This window comes from Entelurus aequoreus, linkage group LG24, assembly GCF_033978785.1.
Source record: "Entelurus aequoreus isolate RoL-2023_Sb linkage group LG24, RoL_Eaeq_v1.1, whole genome shotgun sequence".
Taxonomy (NCBI): Eukaryota; Metazoa; Chordata; class Actinopteri; order Syngnathiformes; family Syngnathidae; genus Entelurus; species Entelurus aequoreus.
The window spans coordinates 222,523-249,072 of record NC_084754.1 but is presented as its reverse complement, the minus strand read 5'-3'; the positions used below and the strand labels follow the sequence as shown (position 1 = coordinate 249,072).

Sequence of the window (26,550 nt, the reverse complement as noted above, 5' to 3'; positions counted from 1 at the left end):
AAAAATTATTCCCGGGCGCGGCCACCGCTGTTGCTCACTGCTCCCCTCACCTCCCAGTGGTTGATCAAGGGTGATGGGTCAAATGCAGAGGATCATTTTACCGCACCTAGTGTGTGTGTGTGACTATCAGTGGTACTTTTAACTTTTTTAATATGGCAGCAGGAGGAACTTTTGGAATTGATGGGCTTCTACTACTTTTGTCCACAAGAGGGCGTCAGAGATGCAACAGTCCAGTCTAGACAGTGGCACCAGCACAATGATTTGGAGATTATGTAACGTCAGACAAAGTCAGACAGCTCTACATTCTCCCTATAATGTATACAATCCAATATGACATCCAAACTGGTCATCTCATGCCCATTGTAAATATAGACATGACACTTAGGAAGTATTACAAAATAAGCCCATAAGGCAGAATTGCTCAAATATGCATGTGGATGCACACTGTAGGAAAAGTGAAGATCAAGGATTTTGTTTCCTTCTATCCAAAAATATAAGTTTCCTCATACGCTAGTCCTTGCTAGTTGCATCCCGAAAGGCCCAATTGATGTCCTATCTTGTTAATTTATTCAGTCCCATCAGCCGGAAGAGCAGCAGACGTGAGGCCATGATGTTTGCCACATTTCCTTCTGCATGCAAGGGTGCACTTTTCCATCAGTCACCTGTAAATGTTCCCCAAAAACTAAAAAAACAAGCAACAAATAATCTCAACAGTTCATCAGAGCCATTGTGTAACAAGCAGCAGGAGGGAGTCTGAATAATTCAGAGCGTATAATATATTCATAATACATTTCACAAAGAAAATTAAGTTTTTGATTATTTACTGCCGGAGGAAGAACGCCAAGCGGGAAGGGAAATAATTAGGAATACAAAAACAGCACAAATGATTCTTTAAACACATGAACATTTTTATTACCGGTAAATTTAAATACATAATAATAATTGGTCTATGTAAAAGTTTCCTAAATTATCTTACATTTTACACAGATAGCTTGTCGTGTTTACAGTAGCAAAACTCTGTCAATAATTTGTCTTATGTATATACAGTATATATATATATATATATATATGAGAATTACACAGGGGTTAAATAGACGGTGATTATATTTAACAAGTGACCAAGTTTCTGCCCTTGTGGTCCATGTTTTATCGCCATGACGACTCTTGGGATGTCAAGACTGCAAGACAGAAAAAAACAATTGGGGATGACGATCCCTTTGTTCACAAGTAAGAGCTTCAGGAGAAACCTGGCTGGTCAGGGTTAAGGACAGACAACAGAAAGTCACATTTGGATTCAACCGGCAGATTAGAGAACCTCACAAAGTCAGGAACACAAAAGGTCATTTTTGATACGTCATCACTAAATGAAACACTAAGGACCTGATCTACTACCACGCGCTAAAAAGCGTGTGCAAACAACAAAATTGCGTGTACTATTAGTGTGATCGACTAAGACTGCATGTGCAATTGAAAAGAGGTGCAGACCACCTTATTTAAATGAGGTTTAAGCGTGTACTATACGGGGCTTTCACCATGGAGACAATCATTTACTGAACATTCATGTTATCATGCTCCTACCTCTAGCATTTTTCTATGTTTTGAAACAAGCAGCAGACATGTACCACTTTTTATGGGCAACCCTGCAGTGCATCTACAATGGAAACCAAGTTGTGCTCATGGGAGAAGCTGGCACTAACTGGGCGAGGGGCTCCAGAATCCAGACGCAAAAAAATGCACATTGCAGTACGTTTTTTCATATAAGATATATGTTAATAGTATATCTTTTGTATGAAAAAACAGACTTCATTGAACACCAGCCAATAGAGTAACGCATCAATTAAATGAGTTTTAATCAGCCCTTTAAGTCAGACGGAAGCTATGAAATGATTTTGGTGATTTGACAATATGTCTGAAATGTTCATTTTTGACAGGCCATATATGTTGACAAGCATGTGTAACTGTCAGTTTGCATGTACTTTTGCAGACGTGCTAAATAAAGAGGCACACAGTTGAGTTTTAGTCATGATAATCACACTGTGTTTGCAGAATAATTGTATTTGCATTTTTTCCATCCAGTACTGTGGGGGTTTTGATGATCAGCATATATTCTGTATATTCATGAAGACAGATACTCTGAATGGATTGTGCTCCTTATTCTGCTCACTAAAGAGACACAATCCTCCGTGCACACGTTTAGTAGATCAGCGTTTGCTATCAAGTTTGCACGTGTTTGATGGCACGCAAACTTTTAGTAGATCAGGTCCTGAGTGTACATTCCATACTTGCTTCGACTGTGAATGTCTCCTTCACTTCAAATTTGCGATCAGCATCTTAAATGTGAAAGTTCTGACAAGTCAAAACTTAATCAGTCCGTCCAGGATTTTGCATTGTGGCGATAGCGCTAATTCACACACATTTTCGCCAATGAAATTTGTCTCTGAGTGGCGCTCAAACGCGCACGTCAACTGTCTAATCAGATCTACTTCCTGTTACGCAACGATGACAAAAAAAAAAGACAGTGAAATCCTGGAGGGTCTGACTAAAGTTGTGATGACAGCAAAGCACGAAACACTTCCCAAAAAACAAAGTACACCCATTTCTGTTTAGTGGCAAAGGGGCCGAGGTGTCAGACAAGAAGAGGAGGGGAAGGTGCAAAACATGTTGCAGAGCCCTGAGTAAAAGGCTCTTGCTCTTTGGAAGTCACCAAAGTACAAGGAATGGTGGAGCTATACCCCATTGTACATAAATAGTACACATACAGTACATCAACTTACATCATTTGTTGTAAGAAAAAAAACAAACCACAATAAGTGCTGTCAGTGTGACAGAGTGAAAAAAAAGGCCACTATTGTCAGGAAATGACAATATTGACATGACGGTTGATGTGTAGTTTGCACCAAAGTTATTCATACGCTGGCGAAACTTTTTCATTTCAGTGGAATTACTTTGTTAAATGAGTGGTTTCTGGCTGAAAATGACACAATAAGCCGAAAATTAGACACGTAGCAAAAGTTATGGGTTTCTCGATACAACTTTTTACTTCCTATCAATTCCGACAGTGGAGCCTTGAGTATCGGCTGATACCTGTATTAACCCGCTACGATATCAGCATGAATCATAGAACATTATTTTATTATTTTGTAGTGTGGAATGTTAGAAGAGGTTAGATCAAGTGAAGTTACTCAAACAGAGTACAATGCAAAACACTAACGTATTCATTAAATGGAATAGACTTATGCGGTCTTTAAATAAATTAGTGTGGAAATGTGTTTCATTTAGTTAAGATCATGACACAGTAAGTTGAATGATCCAGATCCGCTTGTTAGTGGATACTTACGCTTCTGCCTTGGAGTCTTTGCATCTGTAATAATATGCAACTTTAATTATTTGATACTTGTTTACATTGACAAATGTTGTTTTAGACTGCAATATTGTGAAATTAAGGGCACTTTTTTACGTATGTCTAGCTTGTGTGCTACTTTGGGCTGAGCAGTTGGGTAGCTGCTAGCTCCTACTAGCTTAGAGCCTACCTTATTTACCTTTGGTAAATGATTTTATTAAAATACAAGAAAAGACCAACCTTGTGTGTTTATTGGACATTTAGTTGTTAACTGGCTGTCCAGCTTTGCACAAGTAAACACGGTGCAGAACTGCTTGTATAGGAGATATCTGAGATTTTAGATGAAAGCCGATGATATTCCATACTTGCTTGTTTGTTTTTTTTGCTGATATTAGACCGATAAAATATTAATTGTATTTTTATATATTAATTCACTTTCTACCGCTGCCTTTTTCAGATGAGTTTGGAAGACTTGGGTCACCAGAAGTCATCCTGTTCCAGTTACGGCCTAATCTAGAGCAGTGATTTTCCACTGGTGGGTCAGAAGCCCAACCCATTTCCAATAGGTCTTTGTCTGGGGGAAAAAAACACTCACTTTTATTTTGAATGGGATTCCTCATGCAGTTGTCGATCGCTTCTTAATATTCATGCAGTTGGCGACTACTCAGTCTTCGATAATCTGTTCATAGTCTACTGCCATTAAAATGTTGAATGTGCCTAATGTCTCGCTAATGCTAATGGGTGGCGCGTATACAGGATTGTAAATGTAAATTAGAAAAGCGCTAGCACATTTGTTTAAAGACATTTTGTTTCTGATGAAGGTCACAGAGAAATTATTGCACCTTATAACTGACATACTTTATTTCTGTTTATTCTGTTCTGTTCTACAGTGGTTTAGAGTACCTTTGTCATATTGGGTGTATATATATATATATACACACAGTACAGGCCAAAAGTTTGGACAGACCTTCTCATTCAATGGTTTACTTTATTTTCATGACATTTTAGATTGTCACTGAAGGCATCACAACTATGAATGAACCCATGTGGTTATGTATTTAACAAAAAAAGGTGAAATAACTGAAAACATGATTTATATTCTAGTTTCTTCAAAATAGCCACCCTTTGCTCTGATTACTGTTTTGCACACTATTGGCATTCTCTCGATGAGCTTCAAGAGGTAGTTACCTGAAAGGGTTTTCACTTTACCCAGGGTGTACACCTTCTGCCTGATTGTAGCTGAGATAGGCTCCAGCGCCCCCCGCGACCCCGAAGGGAATAAGCGGTAGAAAATGGATGGAAGGTGTCATATTTTTGAAGCCTTCAGTGACAATCTACAATAACATAGTAAATAGTCATGAAAATAAAGAAAACGCATTGAAATGAGGTGTGTCCAAACTTTTGGCCTGTACTGTGTACACACACACACACACACACACACACACACACACACACACACACACACACACACACACACACACACACACACACACACACACACACACACACACACACACACACACACACACACACACACACACACACACACACACACACACACAAATATATATAAAATAAAAAATATAAAAATAAATGTTGAATATCGGATGTATTAAAAAAGAAGACAAATTATTTAGGATATGTATTTTCTGGTGTAAATGTAAGAACACTAAAACTACAAGGAAAATCTCCTCCACCGTCTTTCTGGCTATGAATTTAATTTACCAGATATAAATCCACTTCAACTCTTAATTTTGCCAGGGTATGAATGATTTTAAATTTAAGCATCCAGGCCAGTGGTGTCCCGTGTCACAATTACTAAAAGATTAAAAAGGAGTAATGTCAGGAAAAAAAGTTGAAATGTTGACGTTAATAAAACAAATCTTACATGCAAGCTGTGTTTTTTCTTAAAATGTAACTTTGATATTTTAGTATGCAACCCTGTGTGTAAAAAGTTTGGACACCCCAGTCCCAGACACACCAAAGTCAAACCAAGCCATAAAACAGTTATTCCAGAAGAATTAGGAAAACAGGCCCATAGATTAAATAACAAAATATGGGTTAGGTCAGTGGAAGAAGGGATGCAGAATCACATTAGACTGAAAGTGTTTCAACAAAATAAAAATAAAAAGTTAAGATGCAGGGATTCAGAGAGGTCTGTTATGAAAGGAAGAGCACAAAGAAAGCCGTGAAGAAGTTGCAAGGACCTCCACCTTACAGACGCTTCCATAACCCAACACCAAAAACAGCAGCTTCAAACCCAAAACAAGCCAGGATGGAAAAAAGTATGGGATCAACAGTTCCGGTAACCAAGGAGGGAGGTGAGAGGAGCAGAGCAGGATGGACGTGGGAGGCGGCAGGGTCTCACACATACACACCCTCGGGGTTGAGACTGGACACCAGGGGATTCTGCAAGTTACGCGGATGACCCAGGAACTGTTTGGCAGTGGGACGAGGCGGTGATTCCGCTGCAGTCATACCACTACCTGAGGCAGAATATAAATAAAAAGGCTATTAGCAGAGTCCAAAGTATATACCTTATTATTACCCTGTCATATCGGATTGCTTTTAGCGTGTTTAACTCGCGCTCTCAGGTAATTAAAAAAAAAAATCATTAATTAGGATATGTAATTAATTTAATGTATTTTTAATTTCACCTTTCATTGAAATTCATTACATTATTAAAGAGGTAGATATATAAACAAAACGATGGTGTTACAAAGTAATTTATTGTTTTAAACAGATGGAGTCTGTTTTATTTACTAAAATAAAACATCAGGTACATATAAAGTGTTGACGTTAACACAACAAAAACATTTTTCTGAGCAGTAAGTATTGAATGTTGAACTTGCTGCTGTTCCTCTGCTTCAGAGAGTATACTATAAATAAAACAGACCCACCAACAACAGTGCTAACATATGTTAATATTGGTTGAAGAAAAACATTTAACAAATAAATGTTTACATTTGTCACAATTGATGTTAACTTTCTTAAAACGGATCAAAGGAAATGTGAGTTTTGATTGGCTTTCCTGACTGTCAATCACATATGTCTCGTACATGTACAGTAATGTGCAACATACCTCATATTTAAAATATGTTTAATATAAAGTACACATTACTGTACATGTAATATCACTACATTGATTTAAAAAAATGTGCATATCGTTGTGCTTGTAATATATCACTATATTTATTTTTAAATTATATACACATCATTGTGCATGTAATATATCACTATCTTCATTTTATATATAATGTACACATCATTGTACATGTAATATATCACTTTATTCATTTTAAATATAATGTACACATTATTGTACATGTAATACATCACTATTTTCACCACACCTAGTGTGTGTGTGACAATCATTGGTACTTTAACTTTAACTATATTGATGCACAGATATAATAGCATAAAGACAGCTGAATCTGTCAAAACACACCTGGAAAAGACATTTCTCCATAGCTTGTGTAATATATAGATGGAAAAATGGTCTACTCTACACTAAAAACAAGACAACATTCCAACTTATACAAACCATAAACACACTTCTGATATCTTTAATATGAATATTTTACACCATTTATTAGATATAATTCACTATATCCCTAGTTAAGGTAATTCATCTCAATTAATGCAATCATTTCACTCTCCTGTGTTTTATATTGCCGTTTAGCACCCTTACTTCCATTCCTGTATCCATCCTGCAGAAGATGTGCCAGTTCCAACTGCTCCAGTTGCTCTTGAAGATCCGTGCGCGAGTGGCTGTGCGCAGGCAAGACGCCGGCTTGCTGGATAAACTGCTGCAGGTTACACTGCCGCAGATCCTTGTTCAACTCCTCCAGCTCCTCATGTTTGCCCTGGCATGGAAGGAGCATATATAAGAGGACAACGCACAGCACACAAACAGTTCAATTGTAAAAATGTTAAAGGACATATGAGATATTAGCATTCTGTAAACCCTTTTTTCTTTTGTCGTGGGAAAAAAAACAACCATGTTATGCAAACCACTAATGTCCACTGCTGAGGACACAGGTACTCCTTTTTTATGGAGGGAAAGCATCACATTACTGATGCAATTATCCACCACAAGAGGTCAGCAGAGTGTGCTAGACTCTTCCAGGCAGCCATCTGCAGTGAATTAATACTTCAAAGCTACCATATTTTCATTACCCTCCAACACCAAGATGTAAACGATGCTGGCTGACCTGACGCCAGTCCCCAGACAGTTAAAGATAGATTTTGTTCTCATTCACCCTCTGGAGAAAATTATAGTTATTGAAAATGTAAGGTTGAGAGATCGATTCATTGTCTTTAATTAGTGTGTGCAGGGGAAACAGCAGGCTCCCAAACCTCTGTGGCGAGTGTATGTGTTTGTGTGTGATCAGACTCAGATATCCTGCTGCAGTTCACACCTGCCTCTATTAATCTAATGACAGAAAGGCTTAGCTCACTACATACACAGAGTTCCACATTCTATGTATGTTTAATGTCATAGGCCAAACATGAATCTTTCCTGTCCTGACTGAGTGACAAACGTATGCTTACTAACAGTTGAAACACAAGTGTGTGTGTGTGTGTGTGTGTTTAGTTTAAAAAAGAAGCCTCATAATTTGGTCTGTGTGGGCTATGTATATAATTACACTGATGACTATGACAGAGCCCAGTCCCAGAACATCAATCAGGTCCTCCAAGGGAATGACTTGCTCATAAGCAAATGAGCTCATAATTATTCTTTAATCAGTTTTGCAACCAGTTACGATCGGAGCTCCTTGGGACAGGACACAATCATTGACCGAAAATTTCCCATGTACCTTACTTGCTTCCGTCAAGTAAAACATTCCAAATAGACAAAACATAAACACGTCACCTCCGTGACATGGATACGACAATCTCTGGTTACACGTGGATTGAGAAAACTTTAAACTGGGTTAGGCTTTTATTGATATAGCCGCACCTATGACAACATCAAGAGTAAAGCAAACAACGGACTATGATTAAACGAGGACATCCAATAAAACAAAGCTTCTGTGCTATAAAACAATTCTCTTTAATTCTCAAGACTCTACAGTACACGAATAGTTTGATATGGTCATGTGTAATAGTATCACCATGAGTAATGGGTTCAGAACATGCATACAAAAATGACACTTGCCAAACTGGATCAGCAAGATTCTAGTGTTCCGCTTATAACATATTTCATTGGAGGTTAGAGCTGAGTACACTGTACACCAGGGGTGTCAAACTCAAATACAGAGTGGGCCAAAATTTTAAACTGAACAAAGGTTGAACAAATTAACTTTTTAATAGGGACCCAAACAAGTTTTGCATTGAATATTGAACAATCAAGGCTTATATAACTTTATAGTGACATGCAAAATCGAGTTTCAAATAATAATAATAATAATTAAAAAATATCAATGGCATATGAAATACAATTTAAATAAAAATTGAATGCCTCTTTTCTATTTGCAGCCTTCTGAGGTAAATATCAACATTAACTTTTTCCACAGGCTAATACATTTGAAAATAAAATAACAATGAATAAACCAACCATTCAGGACTTTAAACTGCTCAGTTTGCAACACACTGATCTAATCTGATGTGCCCAAGCCAGATACCTGCCATCTTTTCTTGGATGCTAGTTCATTAATGTCGGGGCTCAGGCTTTGAGCTGAGGCAACCTTCATTATCGAACAAAGGTGTTCATCAGTCATTATATCTCGTAGTCCACCCGGACCACACTCTTGGGGGCGTCCCTTAAAGGCACTGCCTTTAACATCCTCTACGAGCTGTCGTCACGTCCGCTTTTCATTCATTCTAACAACGTGCCGGCCCAGTCACAAGATATGTGCAGCTTCTGTACGCACACACGTGTGAATACAACGCAAACTTTATCAACAGCGATACAGGTCACACTGAGGGTGTGTTACGGTGCGGATGTTCTCCCGAAATGTGTTTGTCATTCTTGTTTGGTGTGGATTCACAGTGTGGCGCATATTTGTAACAGTGTTAAAGTTGTTTATACGGCCACCCTCAGTGTAACCTGTATCGCTGTTGATCAAGTATGCGTTGCATTCACTTGTGTGTGCGTGCAGAAGCCGCACATATTATGTGATTGGGCCAGCACTCGTTGGACTCGATGGAAAGCGGACGTGACGATTTTCGGGAGGGGCACTGAAATTTGGGAGTCTCCCGGGAGGGTTGGCAAGTCTGAGAATTAGCGGTGAATGCGGTGTTACCGCGGCACCGCCGCTGTATATAATCGGCGGGCCAACTCTAGTGTTAATTTGATATCGCCTCAAGGGCCAAGTGAAAGTACACGGCGGGCTAATTTTGGCCCACGGTCCAGAGTTTGACACCCATGCTGTACACCATTGATAGTGTGAATATTGTTAGTCCAAATGCATATGTTCATGTTTTTAATTTCACTCAGTAATACTTTGGTAAATGTCTCTGCGCTGGTATGTCTGCTGCAGTGCACGGTGAGGAGAGGTATGTTTTGGACAGTCTAGGTAGAAGAGGGTCTGTTCTACACTGACAAACAAAACATCTAAGGCTACATGGGTTTACAGCCCTTTTTCCAGAACTAAGACCTCTCTCCTTACCTGCAGCAGAGACTCTGCCTTCCCCAGAGCCTTATCAGTCTCAGATAGTTGCACCTCTAACTCTGTTCCATGCGTCTCCTGGCTCCAGAGCTCTGCTTTCACAGCATTAAGTGATTCCTCTGGCCCTTTGCTTTTGGCCTCCAACTGACTTTCCTGCTGGATCTCTTGCTCCAGCTGTGTGGAACGCACAGAGAACTCGTGGAGACGCCTTCCGCAGTCATCCAGCTTTGTGTGGAGCTCTCCTAGCTTTCTCCTCATTTCTTGCTCCCTCTCCGTCTCAGCTTGAAGCTCTTCCTCCCAGTACTGCTCGTGGGCGAGCTCAGCTTGGTTCTTCCGCATTGTTTGCTCCAAAGTGTCCAACTCCTCTTGGAAGTGGACGGACATAGGTGAAGGACACGGAGAGGAGCAGTGGCGCTCTCGAGTGTTGGACTCCCTTTCTAGGGTTTCCAGCTGTTCTTCGATTGCCCTCAGTCTTTCCTGCTGCTGAAGAACCTTCCTAAAAACCTCCTCTTTGGATGGGCCTATTGGTGGCGAGGGAGATGGAGCATGATGGGTAGTAGGGATGGGAGAAGATGACGGCGAGGCTCTTTGCTCAGGGGAGTCCCGAGGAGACCTCTGAAAAGGTTTGGCTCTGTGAGAAGTGGATGGCCCCAAGTTAAAGGTGAGAGATTTCTTGGGCTGGTTGCATTTTGAGAGGTCCTGCTCAGGATATTTTGGCAGGGGGAGAGGGCTCAGTTTGTCTTGTTTTGAGCCAGGCCCATCGCTGCTGCTCGGGCCAGTGCGACGTAGGAAGAACTGAACCTCATTCCCATGCTGGCCTAACTTGGCCACAGACTCAAGGGGTCTTTCTGTGGCAAGCAACTGTCTCTCTGTATCCCGAAGACGTTGAATCAAGACATAGCGACCTGTCTGACCTGCGAACAAAGATAAATATATACATATAAATATATACATATACACATACACATACCAGTGTACTGTAAGCCAATGAACTAGTTATATGCATACCATAAGTGTAAAAAGCAATGCAGTACTTCACGCTTCAAATACTGCAGATTTTTTGTACTTTATTTTGTACTTCATAAAAGCATATTCTACATGTTTAGAGAGCAGTATTTGTCCTATTTTCTGTTAGTATTATTTTGTGGGTATCGTCAAATAACTCCTCAATGTGAAGAATATTAAGTGAAAAAATGACATCAGATGCATTATGATAGGCCCTGATACTTCTAAATATCTGTCTCTGAGAATAGGAGTAAGACTCTTCCAAAATGTAAAGATGTTCAAATAAACTGAAGTTTCCACAAGGACCTTGAAATTAGGACAAACCCTCCCTAATGGCTCGGTAGGCAGCTCACTCATGGAAGGAGGAGAGCTCTAAATCTGGTCTTATGTTGTTCAACGCTGCTGCTTAAACGCAGCCAGAGGATACATCAGCAGGCTTAAATCCAAAATGACCTAATGACAATTCAATGGAGCTCTTTGTTTATCTCAAAGCTGCAAATTTAGCATTAAACATTCTGATTCTTGGTTTGGTTCACAATTTCTATATTAAACCATTTTTAGAACGAGTGGTTTGCTATAGTTCAGTTGAAGAGGAACTATACTTTGTTTTACATTTTGCCCATCATTCACAATACTTATGTGAGACAAGAACACATGCATCTATCTTGTCTGTGCGTTCTAAATAGTATGAGGTGGCTAACAATGCAGGTAATGGGAGTCATCTTTTCTGCCTATCTAAAAAAAACATCCAAATGAAAACAATGCTACATTTGCATGCCGTCAACTGCATAGTAACCAAGGCGTAGTGATATTGTTAAGAGCTAGCAGACAGGAACTACTTTTGGAAACGCAGCACCTTGCTCACAGAAAGTACGGTAAACTCGCTAGTAGCTGCCGCTGTTGCTGCTGAAACACCTCTGAGTTTGTAAGAGTTAATGCTCAACTATAAATCATGCCTTGCACCTGTATAGTAGAAGATAATAGCCATAAATCGAGAAGTTGGTGAAAAAATTTAATTTAGACCAGAAGACATCGCTAGGAAAGACATGGCAAGATGCTCATTTCATCTCAGCATTTTTTTAAACTGAGAAGTGAGGATTATTCTCAATTCATCATCTAAACGGAAAAACGAGATACAACCATTCCATCAGTCGGCCTGCCATTGAGAGCTGAAGTTGTAAGTACCTGTTTTGTAATGTTTGTAGTTTGTATTTCTTGTTTAGCACTTAGCAATAGTGCTACATGACGCTTAGTGTTTCACTCGAGCTGGATCTGCTTTGCGCCCAGCTTCTAAAACTCGTAACTTATCTTTCATTTTTTCCAGGCTTAAAAATATTAGGTTCTTGATAGGGGTGTAACGGTACACAAAAATTTCGGTTCGGTACGTACCTCGGTTTAGAGGTCACGGTTCGGTTAATTTTCGGTACAGTAAGAAAACAACAAAATATAATTTTTTTGGTTATTTATTTACCAAATTTGTAAACAATGGCATACATACACACACAAGGTCCATTGCCAGGGTTAATGTGGTCAACATATATAAGATAAAAACTAAATAAGATAAGGCTCAGAATGGTTTCTTAACAAAACCTTTCTACATATAAAGTGCTTTTTTTGATTGATTGAGACTTTTATTAGTACCGGTAGATTGCACAGTACAGTACATATTCCGTACAATTGACCACTAAATGGTAACACCCCAATAAGTTTTTCCAACTTCTTTAAGTCGGGGTCCACGTTAATCAACATTAAACTGCCTCAAGTTGTTGCTCAGATTAAATAAAATGACAAAACTTTTCTTCTACATATAAAAAATGCAACATTAAACAGTTTTAAGTCAACTCAGCCTCAGATTAACTTTTCTTCCCCCCCCCCAGCCTGGCTTACTTGGCAGTAAGAGGATATATGGGCTCATTGTTCTTCCACCATAGAAGTGGGTCAAAATCAAATTTTTAATGCAAGATAGACTTATATCTGCTGCTATAAAAACATTTGTTATTGCTTTAGCCCTGCCTGACTCGCAGAGGAGAGGCTGCTTGAGTGCGGTGGTGACGCTTCAAATGGGTTAGCATGTGTTATGAGAGTAGCGTATGTGTGTGTGTGGCCCTTTAATATGTGACAGCATGTGAGGTGAGTGTGTGAGCGAGCGAGGTGAGGGAGCGGTAGCGTGAGTGCGGAGTGGCTAGTGTTTTGTTGGATTGGCTGTGTGCAAGACCTCAATAAAGCCACGATTTGCAACTAATCGCCGGACTCTTTATTTACCCTGGAGTCCGGAGCTGTGAAGGGTGTTGCCCCCGAGAATACATCGGCCCTGGAGGAGTGTCTCCCCTGCGCACCTCGACTACGGTCTGGGAGCCGGAAGCAGGAAAGGTGCAACACATGTTTGACGTGTTTTCAGAAGCAGCTGCTGAACAATGTCGGCAAACCTTCGTCCTTCGCGCAGCCAAAGTGTTCCCAAACGGGAGATCTCAACGAGGCAGGAGGGTCTTCCAGCTCTGGCTTTTACATGTTGTCCTAGCCCGGTCGCTGCTAGCATGTGTACTCGTACGGTACACCTCCGAACTGAACCGAAAACCTGTACCGAAACGGTTCAATACAAATACACGCACCGTTACACCCCCAGTTCTTGATCCTCGTTTGGCTTTATTTAGGTTATGCTTATGGCCAGGAAAGACATTCCTGTAAGGCTTAAAATGAGGTAAAGCGCCTCTTGCTAGCAGCTTTTGTATTTAAATAATTTTATTTTTTACAATTTTTTGAATGCACAGAAAAGAGAAAACTGTGTTCTTGTTTCACATGGGGGTTATGAATAGGCAAAATTCAACAAAAAAAAGCCATTCCTCTTAAAGCAACACTAAGTAACTTTCTAACATTCATAAAATATTTCCATAACTTTTGGGATGATACATAGACTTAAAATTAGTTGAATAACACCTCTGTCATGTCCTGAGGGGTCTGTATCACTTTAACTGGCACTTAGCAAGCTTGAGGAGGGTGGCAGGAACCCTGCCAAACAAAAAACTACAAATTTGCTGACTTGCTTTACGGCATTAGCCACCTCCCCTTTCCCCATTCGCTGCAAAGACGGAAGTCACCTACGTGCAATTACTGCCAACGGAAAGTTTTGTCTGAGGAGGCAAAAATTAAAAAGGGAGCCTACTCAGATAAAAAGAGTCAGGACAGGATCAACATTGCTAATAAAAAGCCACACGTGATAATTCGCAGTTCCACACTACTTCCCCTCGGAAAAAATCTCCCGCCGGTCTTTTTTGCTTTAGACCTGCATCTGCATACGTTCTTGGAAGTAGCGTCATGTTTGTAGCGCAATCCAAAATCATCTCTTGATGATCTTGGATTGCGCTACAAACATCAGCATAGCCATTAGAGACGTAATATATGTGCCAATATAACAGTGGATGTCATGTCAGTACGACCCAATATGCGCTAGTCCTCATAGGAAATAGGGTCTTCTTCTGGCAAAACACTACGGCTTTGGTCCACTGGCGCCGCTAAAATCAACCAAAACTAAAAGTTATCAAGTGGGGCTTTAAAATACCAGTAGCGTGGTAAAACAAGTTGCCTCTATATTGAAGCAATTATCATATATGTCTGATTTATAACACTAAAATAGTAAATAGATTTGATCAAAATAATATCAATCTCATGGAGATTACAGAGCCATTTTGAGAGATAATTAGCAGTCACTTGATCCGTGAAGCGCGCAGGGGGACCACAGTTCTCTTCAATAATAACTACCTAATACTAACTGTCATGTCTGGGTTAATCATGTTTTTGTTTGGCCATGTTTTGCTTGGTTTTTGGACTCTTTTTTTAGTTCCTGGTTTCACTTCCTTGTTTTGTTTGGTTTCCATGGTCACCCATTAGTTTTCACCTGCCATGTCACGCACCTGTTTCACGTTTAGACTCACACACACCTGTCACCAATCATGTCACTGTTATATAAGCCCACCTTTGTTCATCACTCGTTCTGCCTGCATTGTCTTTATGTCACACCGGTTCATGTCTCTTTCTGACCAAGTAAGTTTCATAGTCCATGCCATAGCTTCTGCTAACTAGCAGCTTCATTTGTGTTTTAGGCACGCTTGCCTTTTTTGTTGTATTTTTGTGTTTATGGTAGTGAGTTATTTATGTTAAATAAATCCAAGCCTACCTTCACGCTGTCGTCCAGAGCCGTTTTTGCGTTGGAAGAACAACCCCGCAGCAAGCTGCGACCCCCACCTGACACTAACGACATATTTCCTCAGAGCTTACAGTGATTATTTTTGGACTAAATATGATCCAGAACCTTATATTTTTTAGCCCGAACACAAGAAGGATGAGCAACAAGATTTAAAAGCGAAATGCTTAATGGAATGCAGCTTTACTAAAACACGAAGCATCATGTAGCAGTGTTGCTACGTGCTAAACAAACAGTTACTGCACAATGGCCACTCTCACTGGGATGCCGATCGACGGGACGCTCACATAATCCAGTTCAGATGAAGAATCAAGCACAATCCTCACGAAAGAAACAAAGGTGCTGCATCAAGCCTCTTTTTGTATCTTTTTTAATGGCCACATTCCTCTATTATCCAGGTGAAAGGCATGAAATATATTCTAAAATGAACTTTTACCAAGTTTGGCATGAAGCAAAAGCAGTGTCAAGAATACAGCAGCGTAAGCGAGCAGTTACTTTACTGTTATTAATGCGACGCTAAAATAGGCCGTCTGTGTTAGCGCTTATAATAACAATATCGCTATTACTTGGTTAATATTCAGGTCACGAGATGTAAATGGGGGTTGTTTGCGGCTTCTAAATTATTATTTAGGGAACTTTATGGGTGCAACAGGGGACCCTTGATCTGTTGACTCAGTTGTTAGTTGTTAATGTACGATTTTGAATGCATAAATGTCTTACATAGGGATTGTAAATGATAAGCGGCACATCTCTTTCCAATTTTTGCATATTTCCAGTATCATTGATCTGCTGCTAAGGGCATAGTGCAGAGGAGTCCCTCACCTAACCCGGAGATTGCCGAAGACATTCGGAGCTGAATATTAAAAATGGCCGTCTGTAATTGTCGTTTTGTGTACATTTAAATAGTATTTTTACATAATTTGCAAATAACAATTGGATATGGTTTTACCGATAAAATGAAACAATTCATTTTATAAAGTCAACTTGTTTTTCCATTATACTGGTACTTTAAATAATAAAACCATGGGGTGTGTACTGTTTCAGCTGGATGACATTACTTACACCTGCTCTAATCAATTCAAGCTGTGAAGAAGAATGTGACATGGTAAAGTTTCTGCTGCAATTGTCACACAGACATGGCTTTAAATCATCTCCACATAATAGTCCACAGTACAGTGGATCATTTGAGGTCACATTAAAAAAATTAATTTAATCCAATGGCATACACATGACATCAGAAGACCATATCAGACTTTGTGTCACCATACATCCATTTCTCATCATACTTTTTAAGGTTTATTGTAGTGTGACCGATCACTTTTACATTACATTGTTAAAATTAAGATTGAATGTTTTATTCTTCTATACATATTTATTTGTGTTGATTGTTCAAGGCCCCACTGTATTGTTTTAAGGTATGTTGTGTTCTTTTTATTCCATTACTGACATCACATAGAGTGACAATTATCAGTCAATCGACGAACTGCTGTGTGTGCAGCTGATGGTACCTCAATAGAACAGTATAGTAATTGTGTAAAAGTAAAATGCTTAAAGGATACAGGTCTTTAGATGAGCCAAATAGGATGGGCCCTATCATTTCTGAGTGAAAGTACTCACCTATGGCTTGGGCCAGAGCAATGACCACATCCTGGCAGGATGTCTCTTCCGATAGGCCACATACCACCCGCACTACTCCATCCACCCACACTTTGAGCTCCATTGGCGACCAAGCGGGGCAAGGTGATTGGTAAGATGGTCTTCCAAACGGACTCACTTCAGTTTGGCTTGCCTCAGCTTAACGTTGCATGGCACTGATTCTGTAAGGAACACAAGACACAGGTTTAGACAGGTGTTGACAGTGGTAGACAAACTGTCTAACCTAAACAACACAGTGATTTGATATTTACAGATCATCACCACTTCATTTGATTACTAATTGGTCAAGAGAACCTAAGGTGATGGAATATCCCTGAATAGCAAAATACCAGACCAGCAGCGGAGGAGTGCTGCACTGGTCTGTGGCCAGATTCTGTGGACCGAGGAGCATAAATGCCAATCTGTAACCCAATTAAACGCTCTGCTGCCCTCCTTCAAAGCAGTTATGATAGCTTACTGCCAAGGGGAACGGACAGGGAAAGTGGAGCAACTCAAGCTTGTATGCATCTGGTGGAAGGCGTTTTTTGCGGATGGAAGAAACCCCCAAAAGGGAAGTGTGCACGTGTGTGTCCTCCTAGTTTGAACCCACTCAGCAGGACCAAACGAGACTTGAGAGGGCAGATCAGCAGGTTGGTCAGAGACTCTCGGAGCAGCAGGTTTAACTTCAAATTATTAGCATCATAAGTAGTCCTCTCTGTCAGTGTGTACTTTAACAGCCAAGCTTCAAAACAAGGTGATAAAATACCGCAATGCTCATGAAATGTAAAACAGCCGCAGGCAGTGGAAGGATTATCTACGGAAGTTGGCACCAAGAAAGAAACTATGTAGTCTAGGTGGGTAAAACAACGCTCAGACAGATGGCGTTCTCTTTCTGTCTGTCTTTCCGGTTCTAAATGGGAGGTGTTTTAACTGCAGGCACCCCCCCACCTTATCTTGGCCTTCTTTCAGTGCCTGGCCGTGCTCTGCTGGCTGCCAAGAAGAAGATGCCTCAGAGGAATGCACTGACTTCATCAACCAGCCGTACTTTCTTTAACAAAGTACGGCCCGGCCCGCCTCTCTGCGACGTCACCGCTCTGCCCAGCCCCCACTTCTCCACTTCTTCAGACCACAAACACTGATGTGGCAACAAAGTTAAACACTATAGCTCAATGTTGACGTCATACATATGTGAGTGACTGACGCACTGTTCTGAGACGGAGCACGCAGAATGGACTCTATGAAATGGGAGTGCTTATCAAAATAAACAGCACTGCCAGGAGGATGTCAATATTTTTCTTCAAAAGGGAATACAGTGTGCTATGTTGCAATACATTATTAAAGCTGACTGGTTGAGTCACAGACTGAGTAGTTAGACAATCATTTACTTTGGCATGAATCTTTTTTTATCTGATGAACAGAAAGCAATAATTTCAAATCTTGCAGCCATCCGCAGTGGAATGACACTTAACAGGTCACTCCACAAGATAGCACCTCGCTTGAACTTAATTCAGAGTATGTTTTACTCTTGTTAAGAGTGAAAAGCAAATAGAGGTTAGGCTAGGCAAATTTCTTTCTGATGTAATTTGCATACATTCGGTTAAGTGGAGATACTTCAATTAAAAATCTCTAAGTCAAAGGTGTTGACATTCCACAAAAACTGCATAGAAAAGGAACACAGAGAAGAATGTCACTCTCCCATGTTATTTAGATCTAGTTCCTCCTGGCAAAGTGAAATGTGATAAGCTGCACAAACAAGAAACAAACCTGTGAGTCTCAGGTGACTCCCTGTTCCCTCTGTCACAGGCAGAGACAACAACACCGAGATCTAGAAAACAGCCTGGCTCAGCACCAGAGTCTAGGGTCAGCTCCCAAGCAACTAAGGTGAAAAAAAAGATAGTCCAGGATGACAACCAACTAAACCTCTTTCCATTGTGTTAATTTTGTTTACTAAACATTTTCGTCAACACCCTATTTTCCCCTAACGAAAATAAGACAACTAATCAAAACAAATCCACGTTGATTAAAACTATGACAAAATTAACTGACATTTTAGTATGAAAGAGTGGCCGGTAATTAGTTACAAAACAGCGCCAATCAAATGCTTTTCCATGTGAGATAACACGTTTGATATCTCATGGCCAAAACTAAAATGTATGTATTTAACATGTTCCACATCGTAACATGTGTACACCTGGGAGGAAGTGAAAAAGGACACGTTTAATTTTTGACGATATGATGCCATCTGCAGGCAAAGCATTGTGACATCTACATAACTGTAAGTTAAAGCTAATTCTACCGTATTACTTCTTTAAAACAAATTATCAAGTCATTTTCTTTGCCTCAGGGAATTGTTAATGGTAATTCTAAAGGCATGACAACTTTTAATGTGGTTCAATGCGCTTATGTCACGTGTGCAGCAAAAAAAGGAAGTAGATGCAGTGTTTCCTATTTACTTATTTGTATATTGGGATATTTATTGACAAAATAAATACTACCGCCTCACCCCTGTGATCCCTGAAAGGGATACGCGGTATGTGTATTTGCTGCTCCCAGTAATCCCAATCTCATAAACAAATTATGATGAAGACATGCATTGTAACTCCATTTCACAACACGCATACATACGTATCTGCTTTGTCATAGATGTAGCATTAAAAAACATAGAAAAAGTGCCTGAAAGATATTTACTGGCATTGACCTGTGGAGCAAAAAATGACTAACTACACCATTCCTGATAAGAGCTACTTTTCTGCTTTGCAGGTACTCTAGATAAAGGTGCTTATCTTTTTACTATATGGTTTAGTCGACAAATTTTTATGTAATTTTGGCTGACTAAAATGTGTAATTTTGTTGGCTAAAACTAAATTTAAAAGACAAAAATTTGACTAAAACTGAAATACATTTTCGCCAAAAGACTGTCTAAAAATAAATGACAAACTGTCAACATGAACTCAGTGTAAACGTCAGTTCAACAAATGTAGACACAGCTAAAGATGGAATGTGGCAATTGAATGAATCCTTCTCCGAATGTTTTGTAATACTGTTTTAATGTCAGTGTGTAGAATTAATGCAGAAGGCGTGCCACAAAATAGTTATTTGTAGATGTTGGCCTCATTGAAGTCTTGTTATTCCGGCCACAAACTACTTGGAAGCATTTTAATTTGACATACCTTGAACTGGATGACTCATATTGGCATAATCGGTGATTGATATAACCGAAAATAGCCAGAGACATAAGGAGAATGGGTAAGAAAGGTTTTTTAACCTACGTACCTCATATATACCGTAATCTTTCTTTTGGTGCCTAACAATCTAAAAAAAAAATGTCCATGCATTTTGTTAGTCGCAGTAAGTAGGATAAGAAGTATATCAAGAATGACTGAAGGCACTTAATATGCTGAAGCTTCAAAGGTAAATGGCAGTTCCATTTGGACATGATGACAAATCGGCTTATGCAAAAACAAGGAAGAAATAATGATGAAGTTAACAATACATGTCAAAATAAACAGATATTTCCCATAAAAATGAGCCCTCTGTAGCTCAAATTTTATGGTGGGAAAAAAATAGTTAAGCAGGCTCATTTTAGTCATAACAACATGGTGGAAAAGGACTTAATGGCATGGTCGAGTTAAATGGGTTGTTCCCAAAAATATGGTCATATAAAACAAGCTCCACTTTAGTCAAGACTAAATGGAGCAGCGCTATTGCTTGTTGAAGGCAAGTTGTGCCCTAATTGTGATCAATTTCTTCAAGAGGCAATAAATCTATCCACAAGATTGTAAAAAAATCTCGACAATCAGGTTATCTGTTATGCGTTGTCCTTAGTGTTGACCAAAACTGAACATATTGGGGCTGGTAGCACTCTCCTATTAACACTCACTGCAAGATGAAAAATACATAATTTCATCTACTTGACAAGACTTCAAGCTCTGACTTAAAGGGGAACTGCACTTTTTGGGGGGAATTTTGCCTATCGTTCACAATCATTATGAAAAACAAGACTATAGATGTATTTTTTTAATTGCATTCTATCTCGTAAATTAATGTGAATAAAAGTCCGCTTACAATGGAGCCAATTGGAGGTCCTCAAACCGCACTCCAATTACATTTTGCGACTTAAATATTTAGCAAGTATTAGTGATATTGTTATCATAAGAGTTAACGCAGACAAACTATTTACAGCAGCGCATGATCACTAGTTTGTGCGGCTATGTTGACATCATCAGCTGCTGAGCTGCTTTCTCGAGTGTGAGTTTGTGGAAGTTTATTCTAGATCATAAATAATGTCTCTCACCTTGATAGTAAAAGGTTTAGGACCAACAAGTTGCTACACTTTGACAGGCAATTTAGACCCGGAAATGGCGAGAAAGACACATAAAGAGGCTTGGTCCCACCCTCCTTTTCATATATACTGATCATGAGTCATTCTTCATGCAAATGGGAATATAACATTCTATCAGTTGGCATCCTAAGTGTATAGTAAGTGAAGTTTTACTATGTTTGTTGGCTCTAATGAAGTCTGCAGTTTGTAGTAATCAGTGAAGTTGTTCAAGAAAAAAGCGAGCAACATTACTACTTATTATAAATGTGCCGTTACTACATTACATATATACTTACAGCATATACATGAAACCTTAGTGGGGGTGTTTGGATGTTTTTTAAGGGCTTCATAGGCAGAATACAGCGACTCCACTGAAAGAGGACTTTGATCGCATGTATACAATATTTAGAATGCATAAAAATAGAAAAACATGTGTGTCTACACAAGGATTTGAAATGATAGGCAACATTCCAAAAAAGTGCAGTAAAGGTCACCGCCCTCAGTCCAAGTGTGTAAACATTCCATCAGCTTCCACCTCCATTTACTAGGGGTGCCAAAAAAAAATCGATTGGAATCACAATTCATATCTATTACTATTCTGAATCGATTCATAATTTTCAGTAATCAATTTTTAACAAAATACATTTTTAAAAAACAGATGAAGGGAGCGGAAGAGTGGTTAAGAGAATTGCTATGATTGGAGCTATGTTCACAAGAACAGAGATAATGACAACATTATCTTTCCTCATCAGCCATTGAGCAAACTCGCTTTGCGTCTTTTATCCCCCCCTCTACGCCTCTTCCTGTCGCTCTTCAAAAACCGCTCAACGGCTCCTTTGTGAATAACGCTGAAGGGTTATCGTCACTCACAGCCCTGCAAACACACAGGGCATGTTCCAGCCCATCTCTGGGCCAATTTAAGTTAGGAAAAAAGGTGGGAGGTTTTGGAACAAATACACAAGGATTTTTTCATTTAATGCCAATTCAGTTGATTACAATCTTCATTGGTAATGAATCCACAAACAAATCTTTGGAAACATACACTTCAGGAAGAGGTAGGAAAATTGATAAATTCTCCGATGCATCACGATTAGATAAAATGTGGACGATTCATGAATTGATGGACAAATGTCAAAACATAGATTAGCGTTAGTTCGAGGTTTGGGTCCAACGAACCAAGAGCGAACTATTTGCAAACATTCTTTTAGCGTTGTGTTAGCTGGGTTAGCGTGGACACTCACGGAGTGTGTTTATGTACTTTTGTGTTGAGCTGTTTGAAAAAGCATAGTGTTTAAAAAAACATTTCATTAAAGCAAAAATAATTGTCTAGTCATGGTAATAAAAACTTGAAAATTATATGTCTAGGGTACACTTACGAATGACAAAACCTTATATCTATCTGCAATTATTTTTGAGTTAACTGTGAACAAACTGCTATTAATCGCGACTAAATATTTTATTCGTTGGTACGTAAAAAAATAGAAATTACCCACAACTACAAACGTCAGTACCCAAAGAAGGAGTCCTGTAGACATATTATTAATAATTAAATGTAATAATGTCCAGGGTGTACCCCGCCTACCGCCCGAATGCAGCTGAGATAGGCTCCAGCACCCCCCACAACACCGAAAGGGACAAGCGGTAGAAAATAGATGGATGGATGGAATACATTTAGAATATGTAATAATAATTTAACAACATGATATTATACAAAATAATATATATATGTATCCAAATGGATGGATATATATATATGTATAAATAATTAATTTATAATCTAATCGGAATTGAGCCGTGAGGTGACCTAAGTTTTCCACCTCTACCTACAGGAACGTTCATTGGGCAAACATTCCCAATTTGTGAGCAAGACAGTCAAACATTCAGAAAAGATAACGGATACCTTTCAGGCTACACAAATAGTATGCGTTTACACCTTTTGTGTCTGTATGAGAGTCACATAGCCAGGTTTCACGCCAGCAGTACATTGTCACAAGTCGGGTATGTCTGCATTCATGTCCTTGCTTCAGGTGCAAAAAGAAAAATCGTGAATGCTCATCTTTATGAAAGGGTGGTTCAGCACACAGTGTTATCTCGGGAGCAACAGGAGCCCGAAAAACAATGCACACTGTGCATCCGAGCATAACCACAGATGGATACTCATTCACACAACACAAAGCATCCAGTGTCATCACACTGCACTTGCCATTGGTCAACGTCCCTATGAGTAAGAGCAGAGAACAGAAGACCCTGGTCCAGGCTGCTTAAAGAGTATCTCATAGGTTAGACATTGTTATAACAATAAACAGTGCTCTGCTTGGAGTTGGCACACACACACACGAACACTCAAAGACCTCTGGCACTGAGTAGCCAGGTCTCATCTGAATTGCAGACACTATTGTTGTTCTGGTTCCACACTAAGCAGGCAGTTGCCTTTTTTGCGGCCTTTAGTATCGCTGGGTCGTCGGCAGTGCCAATTATTCCTGCCATTCTGCTGCATCCACATGTTCCGACTGATAAAACTAATAAAAATGCTTGCTTTTGTGCTCCCTGACGCCCAATTTGCATTCTTTATTCCGGCCCTCCTTCTTTGTCATCCAAAGTTTTATCCTGCTGGGAGTGCTCAGTTGCTGTGTTCAAAGACCTGTGAGACCGAAAACAAACAGTTTAAGCCCACAACATGCCCGTAGTCAAGAGCAGAATTAATTATCATCCACAAAACCATTTTAGTTGAGGAATTGTATTGGGGGGATGAGTCACGTGTTTTCCCTCTCGTATATCAACAAACACTTTCCCTGATTCATGCCTGCTTTCAAATTGTATAATTTTAAAGCACATCTTTTTGCCTAGGTATCCATGTGTTGCTGGAAGAGACCATCTGGATCAATAAACTGTGATCATTATCTACGGTGTGAAGAAGCTTTTTTATTTTATTTAGAGCCCAAGGGGAAAGTAAACACCACTTCAATGGCCAAACCCTTTTCCAGCATTTTCACTTTCATATAGGCCTCATTGTATTTTCCTAAGCCAGCTGTGTTTTTCTCAGAATTTATAAGTGATGTTATTAGAGTCGCAAAGCCCCCCAGTTAAAAAACGCAATCCAATGCAGAAGAATGTCAAGCCTACTTTTTTAATCATTTCATATACTCTGGTTTATGGCCTCAAACCAATACACTTGACAAAAATGATGCTTATTTTGTCAAGTATGGAACTATTTAGGAATACAATTGAAAAAAAGCTATTGATTATCATTTGATCTAGCAAGAACAATTACAATGAGTAAAACATTTTATGTTTCATGCCCATGGAGAATAATGTAAGATGCCACATTTTTGCACGGTTCCTGGTAGCGTGACAACAAAATGTAGGTGATGTGCAGGTAACAACTCCTTTTAATAAGTGCCACTGCAGGAGAAAAAGCTGAAAGAGCAAACTCGGGCTGCAGCTATCGATTATTTTAACAATCGAGTAATACTGTATATCAATTAATTTGTTCTATACATCAATGTAATCAAGAAAACACACTTTACACTTTACTTTAACTGTTTAAATTGACCAAGAATTTCTCTGATTACTTTTGTTTTTCTTATGAATGAACCTAACACTGAACTTGCAATTTTAACATGACAGCATCACTATATATTACTTATATTTGGGGGAAAAAAACAAGTTAAACAGCAAAAATAAACAAAAAAAATCCTGTGTGTAATCTAAAACCAGGTAATAAATAAAGAACCAAAATAAACAAACATGTTCCCTGATAGAGTATAATTGTATTTTATTTTTTTTTGCACACATTATATAATAACAATAAGCTAACACATTCTGTAACCGTTGTACATTTTAGTGGAAGTGTCCCGGTACAACTTCTTCACTTCCAATACGGTACCGATTTTGGAGCCTTGAGTATTGGCTGATACCGATATCAGCACGAATCATACATACTTGTATTATTTTGTAGTGTGGAAAGTTAGAAATGGTTTGATTCAGTGAAATTAGTCAAACAGAGAACAATGGTAGGTATGAAAAAGACTAACGTATTAATTATTATCAATCTGAAGTTGACTTATGCTGTCTTTAAATTTAAGTACATTGGTAATTGTTTATTTTCTTTTTCTTGTCACAATAATTAATTAAGTTAGGCTCAAGGCACCGTAAGTAAGTTCATTGATGCAGATACATCTGTTACTGGATACTTTTATACGCTTTTGCCTTGAATACTTTGTATCTCTAAGTAATATGCAACTACAATTATTTGATACTTGTTTATATTGACAAATGGGTTTTGGACTGCAATTTAGTTCAATTAAGGACACTACATACGTATGTCTAGCTTGCGTGCTATTATTGTGTGCTTAGCTGTTGTGTAGCTGCTAGCTCCTAGTAGCCTATAGCCTACCATGTTTACCTTTTGTAAATGACTTTACTAAAATACATGAAAAGACCAACCTTGTGTGTTAATTGGAGGACACTTAGATGTTAACCAACTGTCCAGCTTTGCACAAGTTAACACGCTGATGCAAGCTGACATAATCACAATATTGAATTAGGACACCCCTCCATTTTAGTACATTTGCATCAAAATTTAAAAAAGTTGCATGTGTATGTGCAACCACTCCATCAACTTTAATAACAATTGTAGTAGTTTATAAGTGGTTTATAAATGACTGACATGTTCACCAAATCCCAATCAAGTTAATCTGCATTGAAGTGAGCACTGCAATTGAACGCTTCAAATAAAACTCAATAACCAAGTATCATGTGTCAGAGGGCAGAAAGATGTCCAAGAGGAAACTATATCCAAGTTTTGGGGGGGTCTCAGAGGGTATACTATTAATAATAATGTTTGTTGTCAGAATATTACACTTCTTAAGTGTATGACAGAGTAATAAAACAGTGGAAATATTCTCAGATGAGTGGATTACATTTGTACTTCAAAAGGTATAAGCATAACTTCAACAGTGCTTTTGAAAAGAGAACCGGGTAGTTTTTGTTTGTGATTTCACAACGGCACACAAACACTCAATAAAAGTTGTATATTTTAAAATGAGACCAAATCTTTCCTCGCAATCAAGGCCCGGCTCTCCTGACACACCAATTATTACCAGCTCACTACTAACAGTACACACATGATGAATAATGTATTTTTCCTCATAGCACATTAATTTGGAAAATATTTCTCATTATAAAAAAATCCAAACTCCTATGACCTACAAACGCTTTGGCAATGTCCCTAGTGTGAAAGAGCCTCTCCTGTTATTGGTATGCAAATGAACATAAGGTAAGGTAATGAAAAACAGCACTAATAAACTTTAGTCACCATACTTGCAGTCTTCCACCTTCTCACTTTAATGATTAGCTTGACCAAGTGTGAAATCTCAAGTGAATTAGTGCTTCATTATAACACTTTTGCTGTAAAATCATAGGGATATATTGGGAG

General features: G+C 39.0%; 1 protein-coding gene across 3 annotated transcripts in view; it reads right to left on the bottom strand.

The window, feature by feature from the left end:
• Positions 1-893: 893 nt before the first annotated feature.
• The window catches only part of rassf7a (Ras association domain family member 7a), a 71,770-nt gene continuing 46,113 nt past the window's right edge, over positions 894-26,550 (bottom strand). For all 3 annotated transcript variants that reach the window (XM_062035262.1, XM_062035263.1, XM_062035265.1), the window contains 5 exons: positions 16,775-16,974; positions 9,955-10,868; positions 7,032-7,206; positions 5,719-5,826; positions 894-1,178 (listed from right to left, as the gene is read on the bottom strand). In XM_062035262.1, coding sequence (XP_061891246.1) covers positions 1,147-1,178; positions 5,719-5,826; positions 7,032-7,206; positions 9,955-10,868; positions 16,775-16,877 — 1,332 coding nt within the window. In that variant the 5' untranslated portion in view covers positions 16,878-16,974 and the 3' untranslated portion in view covers positions 894-1,146. The remainder of the gene's footprint in view (positions 1,179-5,718; positions 5,827-7,031; positions 7,207-9,954; positions 10,869-16,774; positions 16,975-26,550) is intronic.